Source organism: Myotis nattereri (assembly GCF_964212035.1).
Source record: "Myotis nattereri genome assembly, chromosome: 5".
Taxonomy (NCBI): Eukaryota; Metazoa; Chordata; class Mammalia; order Chiroptera; family Vespertilionidae; genus Myotis; species Myotis nattereri.
In genome coordinates this window covers 18494719-18509626 of record NC_138080.1, presented here as the reverse complement: position 1 = coordinate 18509626, position 14908 = coordinate 18494719, and the positions used below count along the sequence as shown (strand labels likewise).

The window sequence follows — 14908 nt, the reverse complement described above, 5'->3', positions numbered from 1 at the left end:
TCATTTATTCAACAAATGCACACTGAATACCTGTTTTTGTGCAGGCACCTCCAGTTTACAGGGGACGTCTCTGAGAGAGAGGACTACACCGTCCCGCCAAGCCTCGACTGCTGGGTGTTCCACCTGCGTAGGGCATTCGGTTAGTGCTCAATTAACCCAAAGGACGAAGACCATCCGTCCCCAAAGCCCGCCGCCCCGGCATCACCGAGCAGAGGTTGGGGCGGGACCACGTGTTCCCGCAGCCAACGCGCAGGCAGTTGGAAGCCCCGCCCTTGCGCGTGCGCGCTGCGCGTCTTGTCGGCTTGCTTTGGCGAGCGTCCCGGCGCGGTTGGAGGCGTCGGCAATGAGCGCGCGCGCCTGCGTCGACGTCGGGATCGCGCACGCGCACCTGCGCTGGCGTCAGGTTCGCGCACGCGCACAGCGCCGGCGGCAGTGGTAGCCGTTCCTGTGGGGGTCTGCGAGCGGCTGGCGGCTACGAGCGGAGCAGCGACGCCGAGGGGCTCACAGGTGGTGGCGGCGGCGGCTCGCGGCCCGACTCGCGCCGCGGTGGGCGTTTCTGTTCGGTCCAGGGGCGCGGGCGAGGCGGCGGCTGCGGCCCGAGGCCTGCGGCCTAGGCCTCAGCGCAGCGGCGGGCTCGAGTGCAGCGCGGAGCCGGCCTGCGGGCCCTGCGCGTTGGCACCATGAGCGTGGAGGCGTACGGGCCCAGCTCGCAGACGCTCACTTTCCTGGACACCGAGGAGGCTGAGCTCCTCGGCGCCGACACACAAGGCTCCGAGTTCGAGTTCACAGACTTCACCCTCCCCAGCCAGACGCAGACTCCTCCCGGAGGCCCCGGCGGCCCCGGAGGTGGCGGCCCGGGAGTCCCGGTCGGCGCGGGTGCTGGCGCTGCGGCCGGACAGCTTGACGTTCAGGTGAGCGGCACATGGCGGCGCCGGAAACCGGGCCAGGTCTTAGCGCCTGGGGACCTGCTCCGGTTCCCCGACCCAGGCCGGCCCCCAAGTAACCTGTACCGGATCCCTCACTCGCGCCGGGTCCGAAGTAATCTGTTTCAGGAACCCCTACTCTGACCAGGTCCAGCGTAACCCATCCCGGTTGCCGCACTCCTTACTGGGCGCAGGACAGACCTGCTCCGGGTCTGTCTGCGTCTGGGTGAGCTGCCTTGAGTACCTCCGAGACCCGGTGCGGATCTGGCTCAGGCCAGGTCTTAGGTGACTTGCCACAAGTCCTCTTCTGAGCATGTCTGAGGTGACCTGCCCTAGGTCCGTCTCCGGCCAAGACGGGGTGACCTGCTCCTCCACCTGGGTCCCGGACGATCTGCCCCCTTCGGTGGAACCCGAGCCCTGCCCCACCCCCACCTGTGGTCGCAGCCATCTGGGCACCCCGCATTCACACACCGAGCCTCCAGATCAAATTTCCCCAAGCCCAGGGACTCTGGCGAGGGGAGCGTGGAGGCTCCTAGAGCAGAAGGGGAGTTTTTGCTTCCAGTGGAGAAACCCGTACTCGCTGGCTATTGATGCTATTCTAAAGGCAGGTTGCATTTTGTTTTTCCTGCTTGAATTGCCTGTTGCTGAAACCGTCGTGTTACATAACTCCATAGCCCTGCCTTGGAAAAGTTAGGTTTGAGTTTGTTCCTCCAGTGGGCAGTGAGAGTGGGTTTTACGTAAATGGATCTGCTACATCGGACATTTGTTTTTAATGATACGAAAATTTAGCGAAAGCTGCTTGGGTATTTTAAATTTGGGTTTGGGTTATGAGAAATAACAGGCCGGCGTACACTTCCTGGACCTGTGCGGGACCTGGCTAGGGTCTTGGGCTGCGGTCCCAGGGAATGTCACCATCATCCTCTAGATCTCAGATTCCATTCAGCAGGTTTTCCTGTGCCTGGCACTTCCCTCAGATTTATTTTGCTGAATTTTCAGCCAGGCAAGAGATACAAGGCTCACCTTCTCACAGGTGTCCCATGGCCTGAGGACCCAGTGCCAAGGCTGGGGAAGCCACCCCTTCCTCAGCCAGAATGAACTCAAAACCTGCCCTGGGTGATGGGGGCTTGCTTTCGGGTTGGGAGTCTAGTTGGTTGAGTCACTCCCGTGGGTAGGCCACCCACTTGGGCTTTCTTTTAGTCCCTTCTAGAAGCAGAAAACATTTGACTCATTCTAACCCCAGATTCCTTAAAAATAGAAGTCTGATGGGTGGGGCATCAGGGAGAACAGGTGTGCAGGTATGTATGTTTTTTTCAGTTTTGTTTATATGTGGTGGAGAGAGGAAGGAGAGAGGGGAGAGTTGGTCTGTAGAGAAGAATGAGCTGCTGGAGGTGGGTGATCATACCTGTAGTCTGGACTCTAGATTTCTCTGTTTCCACAGCTGTAAAATGTAGCATAGCAGTTTTAGTTTTGTTACTTTTAAACATATATGAAATCTGGATTCCTGTATGAATGGACCAGAAAGTGCTGTCTGTAACTTGTGCTCACCTTGTCGTGTCTGGAAGCCCTAGGATAAAGATTTCTTGGTTGAGCAGTGTGCCACCATTTGTGGGGTGACCTGCCCTAGGTCCGTCAGGGTTGTAAAAGGTAATGGTTTTATTACAAATCCTTTTTAACTGTAGCCAATACAAAATAGCCAACCTGGAGCAGTTCTGGTTCTAGTTTTGTTCTTGGTGTTTTCGATTAATTGAGGGCATGTCCTCTTTCAGTTGAAATAATCGATTTATTATCCTCCACCTAAACACTGAGCTGTACAAAATAAAAGCTTTAAAACTTGACTGGAGGTAAACATAGCAGTTGAGCTCACTTGAGTTGTGATGATATCAAAAGAGACTGCTCTTCCTTACTGGTAGTTAACCCTGATACCCATCCTCCTGTAGCCTAACTTTTGATTTGTATTTGGGGGAGGGGAGTAATATCCTTTATCACAAGAGGAGGCCCTGAGTTTGGGGTCAGAAAAGTTTGAATAGAATGGCAAAGTGAAAAAAAGTTTGTATCTCCTTTGCTAGTTGGTGGCATTGGCTACCTCCAGCATTTGGAAAGATTTTTCTTGTTTGTCCTCAGGAGTTAACTGTATGATGGGGCCTTTTGATCAGAATTCCTTTTGATCTTATTGGATGAGTGGTTGTAAAGCATCAAGTGTTGTGTAGCCAGTTTTGTATGGACAGATCACATTTTGTTTATCCACATGTCTGTTGGTGGACATTGGGGTTGTTCCCACTTTTACTTATTATGTATAGTGCTGCTGTGAACCTTGGTGTACAAGGTTCTTTGTGGATGTATGTCTTCAGTGAAATTGCTGGGTAACTCCTTCAGGAGCTGCCAGACTGTTTTCCAATGTGCAGCCACTTTTGATAGTCCTGACTGCCAGTTTTGCACAGTTGGTTTTACCTGAAAGTTTGTTTAGAGGCAGAATGAGAGAATGTCCCAGCCAGGGTGAGAGAATGGCAGGCAGGGGTAACACCTGCTGAGTTCTTGAGTTGGTTCAAGTAACACTCATTTTCTTGTTTGTGAAATGAAACTGATATTTATCAAGTCCCTCCAGATCCTGGGATGAAAAGTGGTGAGGACACAGCCTTGCCAAGTGTCGTTAAGACAGTTTTCTTTTGCACAGCTGACCCTTTCATGGGTTTTTCCCCCACCCCCAAAGGACGAGGAAAGGTAGTTTCAGAAGTCCTTTGCCTAATAGCTGGTGTTACAACCCTTCTGGTCTGTCTAGTTGAATTATTTCTTCTTAACTGTTGCTACAATTGTTTTTCCTCCAAACATTGGAATTTTGGTGAAAATCTAAGAGTTGGGAGTACTACCTAATCAAAATAAAGAATGAACTGTTGATATATGCAACAGTGTGGATGCATCTTAGAATAATTACACTGAGTGAAAAAAGCACTTTGACAAAAATGATGAACCCATTGTAAGTTGAAAATATCATAATTCAGAAATGCATTTAATACAGCTAACCTACTAAGTGCTGTAGCTTAGCCTCGCCTACCTTAAATTTGCTCAGAACACTTACATTAGCCTACAGTTGGCAAAATCATCTTCCTGCAGCTGCCCAGCATCATGAGAGTATATTGTACCACATATCACTAGTCCAGGAAAAGATAAAAATTTAAAGTATGGTTGTACTGAATGCGCATTGCTTTCTCACCATCATAAAGTAAAAAAAATCATAATTCTGGGGACTGTCTGTATATACTCTTTATGATTCTGGTGATATAAAGTTCTATAAAGTGCTAGTGGACTTTGAGTAATAGAAAGCAGGTCTCTGGTTGAGAGAGGGGAAGAAAAGGAGGGATGGCAAAGGGCACTAGGGGATTTGGGGTGGTGAATATGGGTGTGTACAGCCATTGACATCTGTCAACTTGTAAAATTAAACACTTTAAACATGTCATTTATTGTATGTCAGTTGTATCTCACTGTAAGATAAAAACCACATGGAGATACCACGGCCCACTTATTGGAGTGGCTCCGTTTTTTTGTTTTTAAAAAGTTGGAAATACCACTTGGAACTCTCCTACCTTACCGGTCACCCACAGCCCTGTCGCCCAGCGGGGAAACGAGGCAGTTGCCCAAATGGGGACCTGCTCAGAGTGTTACAGGAGCTTCATTCATGAGAGCGCCAGACTGGAAACAACCCCGTGGCCGTAAGCAGGTGACCAGGTGCACAAAGACGCTTCCTCAGTTGTCCTGAGTGCACAAACGGGGGCTGCTTTTTCCTTTTCAAGTGGGAAGGTACTTTAATAAAGAGTTGTAACCTGTTCTTCAAAACCATACTTCCTGCTGCCTTCAGAATTCATGGAAGGCTGTCCCCACATATCCTTGACCATCAGGGAAACATATTTTCTTCTGCTTACTAGCCTGTAGCTTACGATGAGGAGGAGTGACACAGTTCAGGGGTTCCTAAAAGCAGTGACTTTTTCCATCTGGTTCTGTGAATATGCAGTTCAGCATGCCTTGAGAATATCAGAGATAAGACACTGGTAACCTTGCCGGAGTCCAGCAAATGTTCATCTATCACTTTCTCCTTGTTGTATTTCCCAGGTTTGTTTCCAAATAGTGAGAACTCAACTAGCAATTAGAACAAAAGAAGGTTTTGTGTCAGTTAATGGTGAATAAGTGAAATGACTTCTTACTCAATTTACCCATTTCTTCACCCAGATTCAGGAAGATTATGAGGGAAATTAATGCCAATGCAATACCAATATTAACTAAAAACTAAAGTTCTCTCTCAGTCCAGCTTCCACATACCAGAAAAAGACATCTTTCTAGTAGCTACAATGAGGTATGATCACATACTGTAGAGCCCTCTCATTTTTAAATGTGCAAGTCAGTGTTTTTCTAGTAAATTCCCGGGGCTATCTGACCATCACCATAGTCACTTGCTGCCTTTGATTTGTCCTTCATGCCACCTTTTCTTTCCTTCATTTTAAAATTTATTTATTTATTGTTTGTTAATTCTCACCCGGGGATATTTTTCCATTGATTTTTAGAGAGAGTGGAAGATTGGGGGGGGGGGGGGGCGGAGAGAAACATCTATGTAAGAGAGACACATTAATTGCTTGTGGCGCGCCCCCCCCCCCCCCCCAACCAGGGCCAGGGATCGAACCTGCAACTCAGGCACGTGCCCTTGACCAAAAATGAACCCACTGAGCCACACAGGACAAGGCCCCTCCATTTTTGCTCTTGTTCATCTTTATAGTCTTTGGTCAACAGCTATAACAGGGAAATTGGGTGACCCCCTACTCAGCCATTTCTGATCATATGTTAAGGAGATGTGCTTTCCCATGTGCTGGACCCTGCACAGGGGTTGTTCAGAGGCAGGAAGTGAGGCCTGGGAATCCTCACAGGTCTGTTCACATTTACTTCTGTCCCCTCTGTGCAGGCCATCAGGCCAACCTCTTCAGCCTGGTCCTTGACTCCTGCCCTCAGCAATTCTGCTTGCTGTGCCCTCATCAGGCACAGCAAGCAGTGAGTCCTTTGCTAATTGCAGCTACTTTGTTAGAAATGACAGGTGCTGCCCAGATTGTAGTTGATTTTAGGGATGGTGAGGGCCCGGAAGAGGGAGTGGTCTGCCCTGCGAGAGTGTGGCCTAGGCCAGAAGGAGAGTTCAGTCAGGGCACTGTGGTTGGATGTGTGCTGTGTGCACTCAAGTGAATGTGTAAATTACCACGGTACCAGACTGCCGCAGTGGTCAGTCCTCCTCCTGGGCATATGCTTGTTCTGCACTGGACGCCTCGTTGCCTCCGAGTCCTCACAAGGAGTTATGCCTAGAGCAGACACGAGTTGCTATCTGTGGTTTTCATCAGGGTCTAGGATCCCAGGGCTGAGGCAGGCTCCCCTTGGATTGGAGGTGTGAGTGAGGATAGTGCTAGTCAGCATACCCTTGGGAGGCCGCACCTGAGAGGGGCAAGAGGCCTTCCTGGACCAAGAGGCTCCAGAAGAGTGATGAGCATGGAAGCTGGAGGGGGCAGATTCTGGGCAGCTGTGGTGGTGCAGAACTGTCCAGCCCGCAGAGTAGAACCATGATGCCCAGCTGTGTCTAGTGGGACCCAGAGCAGAGTGTGGCCTTGGGAAGTGCAGAGGGGACAGTGAGTCTAGCTGAGTCTCCAGGTCTCAGGGGGTCCTTGAACTCTTCTTGCCAGAAGAGCTTTCCTCAAGAGCAGAATGCTGCTGCTTCTGATAAATGTGGGAGGCCGAGTGGACCTGTGGCTTACAAACGGTCCTGTGCCTTTTTATGTGTGTTGGTCCAGTAGCAGCTTGCAAGCTGGGCAACTGAGCCAGGCTTCTCAGGATCCCTGTGGACTGTTGCCAGGAGGCTTCTAGACATACAGCAGATGCAGGCTGCCTGCTGAGCTCTGAGCCCTTTGTCACTAGTGAAGATGACACTTGCCTATCTACTTCAGCTCTTCGCAGAGCTCAGCTGCCAGGGATGACAGTGAGCCTGGAGAGGTGGCTCTCCTCACCTTGGGTGGGAGGCATTTGATAGAGCTTCCGGGGATTTCAGGTCGCCACCTGTATTGTGTAAAAATGTTTATTACGGATTCTCTAACGTGAAAGTAGTGAAAGTAAACCCTGTCCATTCATTACCTTGAGTTGACAGTTGTGTAGGTTTTCCTCTCCCCCTTTTATGTTTTTCTTCACTGAAATGTTTTAAAGTGTCACTTCAGCTTCCTTCTGAGATTGCTCCATGAGAATTAGCGATGCCCAACCATTGCCGTACAGTATTTATTTAGTCTGCATTTTTAGAAACAAAAAAGGTACCTCTCCTTCATAGTTTTACTGCTGTTCTCAGGTGAATGGTATCAACAGTATTTCAGGACCTTCTGATACATGGGGCTTCCTTTCTCCACAATCAGATTCTTCACTGGTTAGAAAGTGTAACCTTTGCTTGATCCAAACCCCTTCTAGGTCCAGCGTTAATATGATTGTCATCTTTACCTGTCCTGCTCTCCAGGGCAGCCCTTCTTTTCTTTTCATGCCGCTAAGCTGGTGTCCAGTTGGGTCATTGTCCTTGAGGTGTCCTGCCTTCTTGATACACCTTGGCTTCTTCTCCCTGTATGTGTGGGGTGGGTTCCTACTCAGTCCTCAGGCTCCTTTGCTGGGCAGACAAGAGGCAGCCCAAGGTGACTGGGGGCGTGTCCAGTATCCTCGGAGCATGGAAATGAATTACAGAGGTGGACTCAGTATGCTGACCAGAACAAGGGTCCACTCGGGGGGGGGAGATGGGGAGTACCTTTTATCTAGAACTCAACTCTCTCTTGGGTGGGACCATGTCTTCATTGTAAATCCAAAATGGTCAGCTCCAATTTCATGTGGTTAAAACTAATGGATTAGAGGATGCTAAGAGACATCACCAATAATGTGTGATCATTCACTGGATCTTGAATTTAAACAACCATAAAGGACATTATTAGGACGCTGGGGAAATGTGCCTGTGAGTATTAGATAGCAGTATTACATCAATATTGCTCCTGAGTGTGATGTCTGTACAGGTATGCCTTGGATATATTGTAGGTGCAGTTCCAGACCACTGCAGTGAAGTCAGTCATGCCACTCACTGTCTTGGTTTCCCAATGTGTATAAAAGTTATGTTTATACTACAGTATAGCCTATTAAGTGTACAATAGCATTATGTCTAAAAAAGTAATGCATGTACCTTACTTTAAAGATACTTTATTACTATATAAGGCTGACCATCATTGGAGTCTTCAGTAAGTTGTAATCTTTTTGCTGTTGGGAGATTTTGCCTTCAATTTATTAAAAGAACAAAAACAAAAAATAATATCTGCAAAGTGCAATAAAACATGGTATGCCTCTATTATGATTATGGGGAGAAAGCTATTGTCCTGGGCCCCACAATTCTGAAGTGGATCAGGAAAATAAAAGTGTGTGTGCAGAGTGAGAAAGAAAGAGCAGTTGTGGTGAAATGGATCAGGTGCCAGGTATATGGGCACTTCATTTTGAAACTTTTTCAAAAGTTGGGGGAGACTGAATCTTCTGTTATCCTTTCCCTGAGGCAGGACTCAGAGGTTTCTGCCTCAGGCCACTCCCTCTTTTATATTTAAACCTTGGGAAAGAAAGAACAAATGATGAATCACTTTACAGCTTTTGTGTTTTGGATGAGATGTATTTATTTAACCAACACTGGTATGAGGGCTTCCTGGGATGTGGACTCAGTTCTGGGTCTAGGGTCATAGCAGGGAGCAGGACAGGCATAGTGGCCTCACTGGGTTCCCCCAGATGGGGTCAGGGGAGGCCTCCCTGGGACCTGCCCTGTAGACTGAGACCTGAAGGACCAGGATCCAGATGTGCAGAGACCAAGGGACAGTGAGTGGCAAGGGCCCCTGGTACCTGCTGTCTGAGAGACAGGGACAGAAAGGTCTATTTCTTATTGAGTGGTATGATGCTTACGAAGTTTGGAGTAAAAACTGTGGTATAGTTTTTCCAGTACATTGAGTGGTAGTTTTTGAATGTACTTGCTTTTCCTCTGTGGTAATGAAGGTACCTCTCTTCGTACTGCTCTGATGCTCACCGTCTGAGTTCCGTAGTGGGGTGTATGGAACTGTCTCTGGCAGAAAACCCTTGTGGCTGTTGATCAGCTCAGCAGCTCACAGATAGACTTTATATAGTGAGTGTGTAGAACACAGGTGGAGAGGGAACTGTTTACCCAGTGATGTGGTGCCTAAGGTAGGCTTAGGGTACCCTTGGGTGCAGGGAAGCCCTGCCCCTTTTGAGCCCAGCAGGATCCAGAGGTCCTGACTGAAAGTGAGGGCTTGGTGACCTTGGAGGACCTCAGTCCTGTGCCAGCTAAAGACGAGGACACCCTGCACTCCTCCCATTGTATCACCTGACATGGGATGTGGGCCTTCTCTGTCCCAGCTACTCTCTACTGCTTTAACTTAATTACGGTTTCTAAGGTCAAAACTTTTTTAAAACCTCAATGCTTTTATTTTATTACTAGTGGCCTGGTGCATGAAATTCGTGCACATTAAAAGGGGATTAATTAGAGGAAATACTTGAATATTGCTATTTGCCCTTTATAATAGAAGTGTCAGAGATGGAAGAAAATTAGTAAAATGTATATGAAAATCTTCTTCCTGTCAGAGTCTGGGGTGCACCACGGGACCCAGAGTCAAGTCCCCACCCACCCATGTGTGCCTCAGAATCGTGGGAGACCCAGACCCAGACCCAGCGGGTCCCACCCTTGTCAAGCCCCGCCGAAAGGGGGGGGGGGGCGCAGCCTCAGGATCCCTGGCCTGCCTCCAGGGCTGGGGGGGGCGCGGCCTGAGGTCCCCCGGTCCAGCACCAGGGCAGGGGGTGCACCTTGAGGTCCCCTGTCAAGTCCCGCTAGGTGGGGCCGCGGCCTCAGGTCCCCTGGTCTGGCGCCAGGGTGGGGGGCACAGCCTCAGGTCCCCTGGCCTGGTGCCAGGGCGGGGAGCATGGCCTGAGGTCCCCCGTCAAGCCCCACCGGGCCGGAGGGTGTAGCCCGAGTTCCTCCGGCCTGACGCCAGGGCAGGGGGAGCAGTCTGAGGTCCCCCGGCCCAGCACCGGGGCAGGGTGTGCACCTTGAGATCCCCTGTCAAGCCCTGCCAGGCAGGGGGCACAGCATCAGGTCCCCTGGCCTTGCTCTGGGGTGGGGGGCATGGTCTGAGGTCCCCCGGCCTGGTGCCATGGTGGGGGAGCAGCCTAAGGTCCCCTGTTAAGCCCTGCCAGGGTGGAAGGCACGGCCTCAGGTCCCCTGTCCCGGTGCCAGGGCAGGGGCATGGCCTGAGGTCCCCCGTCAAGCCCTGCTGAGCGTGGGGCGCAGCCTGAGGTCCCCTGTCAAGCCCTGATGGGTTGGGGTCATGGCCTGAGGTCCCCCATCAACCCCACAGGGGGGCGAGGGGGGGGGCGCTCAGCCTCAGGTTCCTGCTGATTGCTCCTTAAGGCTTGTTATGGGAACTCGGCCTCAGCTGTGGGTGCAGCCATCTTTGTGGTGGAGTGATGGTCAATTTGCATATTTCCTCTTTATTATATAGGATTTTTTAATGAAGCTGTGAGGATTTTATTTTATTATTTTTTAAATACATTTTTATTGATTTCAGAGAGGAAGATAGAACCATCAGAGATGAGCGAGAGAGAGAAACATCAATGATTGATTGGCTGCCTCCTGCACACCCCCTACTAGGGACTGAGCCTGCAACCCATGCCCACAACTGGGGCATGTGCCCTAACCAGAATTGAACCCTGACCTTTTGGTTCATAGGTCTATGCTCAACCACTGAGCAACACTGGCTGGGCTGACTTTTTTATTTTTAAGAGAGTGGATAGGAGGGAGCAGAGAGAAACATCAGTGTGAGAGAGCCACATCAATGGGTTGCCTCACACTCTTGCCCCAACCGGGAGCAGGGATCAAACCTGCAATTCAGGTAGGTGCCCTTGACCAGGAATCAAACCCAAGATCCTCAGGTGTGCAGCCTGATGCTCCAACCATCAAGCCATGCTGGCCAGGGCAAGGTCAAATGTATTTTTGAAGTTAATGTTATATTAAAACTTTACAGGCAGTAGAGGGAGAAACTAACAACCCAGCTATAGAGGTCAGTTTGTGTTGTTGCCAGCTCACAGCTGGCAGGAGAGGGGCTAGTGGGAGCTAGGAGTGTTTGCACACGAATGTGTGTACTCAGGCATGTGAGTGAGGAGTGCCATACCACACTCCCCAGCCAGGCAGCTTCCGGGCCCTGGGGCCTTGGGGAATCTGTACTTCTTCTTGGTTTTAGTTGGGGGTGAGGATAGTACCCCTGACTTGGATCCATAGTCTGTTGTTTCCCTGGAGTTCCAAGAGTGGACTTAGATTTCCGCCCCTTATTAAGCCTGAAGGGATCAGTGTGGTTTAGAGAGGGTTGCCACGTGGCTGGTCATGCTTGGCTGGTCAGACTCCCTTATAAGCCTCACATGCTCCTGAGGTGCCTTATCCCTTTCCCTAGTGAGGAGAGGTGAAATGTGAGGCAGGAGTGGGCAAGATGAGGGCCACCCAGGTGGTGTGCACTTTCCTCTTTTATTTCACATACTACTAGTAATTTTGATGTTTCAGGAAAAGATTCAGATACCACCAAGAATGTTTCTTTATATAGATGGATCGATTTCAGAGAGGAATGGAGAGGGAAGAGAGAAACATCAATGATGAGAGTCATTGATTAGCTGCCTCTTACATGCCCCACATTGGGGATTGAGCCCGCAGCCAGGGCATGTGCCCCAACTGGGGATGGAATCATGACCTCCTGGTTCACAGTGTGATGCTCAACCACTGAGCCACACCACCTGGACTATTTCTTTTTTTTTTTTTTAATATATTTTATTGATTTCTCACAGAGAGGAAGGGAGAGGGATAGAGAGCCAGAAACATCGATGAGAGAGAAACATCGATCAGCTGCCCCCTGCACCCCCCCCTACTGGGTATGTGCCTGCAACCAAGGCACATGCCCTTGACTGGAATCGATCCCAGGACCCCCGAGTCCGCAGGCCGACGCTCCATCGATTGAGCCAAACCGGTCAGGGCTGGACTATTTCTTTAGATGTTAAAGCTTATACTACCTGATAAGAGGTCTTAGCAGTTCTTCTAGATTAGGAGTCAGTAAACAATTTCTTGACAGGCTATATAGTAAATATACTAGACTTTGTGGGACAAGAAACAAAATTGAGGCTATTCTTAGATATTTAGTCCAGTCATTTAAAAATATAAATATCATTCGGAGCCTAACAGGGTGGCCTGCAGATTAATCCTGGTCTAGACCACCTTCTCAGCCCCTTCTTTCAGCATGATATATCCCCCCACACTGCCATGAATTGAAATCCAAGTGCCATGAGCTGGCCACACACTTTCAGAAAACCAACACGAATGTGTCTAGGTACATTTACATCAAGAGACATTGTGAGCCAGCAGTGCCAGTCCTGTTGGCAGCCTCATACCAGTGTTGCCACTGTATGTGTCAGGAGAAGCATTACCAGATGAAGAGGTGACTCTTTAAAGTGATATGCAACAAAAATTTTATAATCAAATTAAAATTGGGCAAAGGACTTTAATAGACATGTCTCCAAAGAGAATATACAAGTGGCCAACAGCACATGAAAAGATATAGGCATCAGAGAAATGAAAATCAAAACCACAATGAGATACCACCTCATATCCATTACAATGACTCTTGTTTGTCCATTTGTTTTTATTTTTAATTTTTTTTGTTAATTTTCACCTGAGGATATTTTTCCAATGATTTTTTAGAGAGAGTGGAAAAGAGAGGGCAAGACAGAGAGAAACATCGATGTGAAGCACATCGATTGGTTGCCTCCTGACCAGGCCCTAGGCCAGGGAGGAACCTGCAGTGAAGGTATGTGCTCTTGACCCGGAATCGAACCTGGGACCCTTTGATTCACAGGCTGAGGATCTATACACTGACCCAAACCGGCTAGGGCTGTTTTGTTTTGTTTTAATATATTTTATTGATTTTTACAGAGAGGAAGGGAGAGGGATAGAGAGTTAGAAACATCGATGAGAGAGAAACATTGATTTAGCTGCCTCCTGCACACTCCCCACTGGGGATGTGCCCGCAACCAAGGTACATGCCCTTGACCAGAATCGAACCCGGGACCCCTCAGTCCGCAAGCCAACGTTCCATCCACTGAGCCAAACCAGTCAGGGCTGTTTTTTATTTTATTTTAATTTTATTTATTTTTTATTTTTTTTAATAGAATTTTTAAAAAATATATATTTTATTGATTTTTTACAGAGAGGAAGAGAGAGGGATAGGGAGTTAGAAACATCGATGAGAGAGAAACATCAATCAGCTGCCTCTTGCACATTCTCCACTGGGGATGTGCCCGCAACCAAGGTACATGCCCTTGACCGGAATCGAACCTGTGACCCTTGAGTCCACAGGCCAACGCTCTATCCACTGAGCCAAACCGGTTAGGGCTGTAAAAAAATTATAACAAATGTTGATGAGGATGTGGACAAATTGGAGCCCTTGTGCACTGTGGTGGGAATGTAAAGGTGTAGCCACTGGGTAAAATAGTCTAGCGACTCCTCAAAAAGTTAAACATAAAATGACTTTGTGACCCAGAAGCTCCACTTCTGGGTGTATAACCAAAAGAAATGAAAGCAGGGTCTCTAAGAGATATTTGTACACCCGTGTTCACAGCAGCCAAAAGGTGGAAGCAACCAAGTGTCCACTGACACATGGCTAGATAAACAAAATGGGGTGAATCTATGTAGTGGAATATTCGATTTAAAAAGAAAGGAAAATCTAACAACATAACTACATCATGGCGCTCCACATACTACACAAGGAAGACATTATGCTGAGTTAAATAAGCCAGACACAAAAGGACAAATACCATATGATTCATTTATATGATGTTCCTAGAGGGGTTAAATTCAGATAGACAAAATAAAATGGTGGGTGCCGGGGGAGGCCAATGGGAAATCAGTGTTTAATACGAACACAGTTTGGGAAGATGGAAAGTTTTGGAGATGGATGGTGAGAATGGTCACACATGAATGTGAATATATTTAAATGCCCCTGAACTGTATACTTAAAAGTAGTTAAGATGGTATATTTTATGTTAAGTGTATCATATATGTATTTTTTAAAGAAGGTAAGCGATTTACAAAGGTATTTGCGATGTTACAGCTTTGGGTGTTTTTTTTTTTTTGCATAAAATATAAAAGTTGATTTTGATCTTTCCTCTTTAAAAAAAATGTTTTTCAAACAAAGCATACAGTCCTATATAATAAAAGCCTAATGTGCAAATTGTCCCCTTGGGCGGTCGTTCGTCTGGGAGACCAGGAGTTTGACCACTCACTATGATGTACGCTGACCACCAGGGAGCAGCGCGGACCATAGCGGGCGCTGGTGATGCTGTGCTGGCAGCTGGTGGCAGTGGAGGTGCTGCCGGCCCCCATGGGCCCTGATAAGAGTGGGACTGTGGTGGGATGGTGGAGCAGATGAGCAGGCGGCGTTAGGCCATCGCCCTGCAGATGGTGACCAGCGGTAGGGGGCAGGGCTGCTGCCCATCTCCCAGGCACTGAGGGAGCCAGACTGGGGAAGCAGGGAGTGGGGGGAGGGGGGGGACCGGTTGCCCCGTAGGTGGGATGGTGGAGCAGGTGAGGGGGCGGTGCCAGGCAAAGGCAGGGTGCCAGGTGGGGCTGTGAGGCTGGAGGCACAAGCTGGGGCTGCGCATCTGGGGGAACCAACTGGGGTCTGATCCCCACATGCCACCCCGAGGGACCCCACCCGTGCACAAATTTGTGCAGCGGGCCTCTTGTCTTCTTATCATTAACCTGGTTGCTGCCATCCTGAAAACATATTAATGTGGTGGCTGACACTGAAATAGGGTTCTGATCTGGGCTGAGACACATAGGTGTTCTTATGACAAGATGCTGACTTCCTGAC

The 14908-nt window shown here is 48.9% G+C and overlaps 1 protein-coding gene across 2 annotated transcripts in view; it reads left to right on the top strand.

Moving 5' to 3' along the window:
• Positions 1 to 409: 409 nt before the first annotated feature.
• The window catches only part of UPF1 (UPF1 RNA helicase and ATPase), a 42111-nt gene continuing 27612 nt past the window's right edge, over positions 410 to 14908 (top strand). The window contains exon 1 of one of the 2 annotated variants that reach the window (XM_081090735.1): positions 410 to 911. In XM_081090735.1, the coding sequence (XP_080946861.1) occupies positions 681 to 911 (231 nt within the window). In that variant the 5' untranslated portion in view covers positions 410 to 680. The remainder of the gene's footprint in view (positions 912 to 14908) is intronic. The other variant, XM_081090736.1, reaches the window with a different exon arrangement.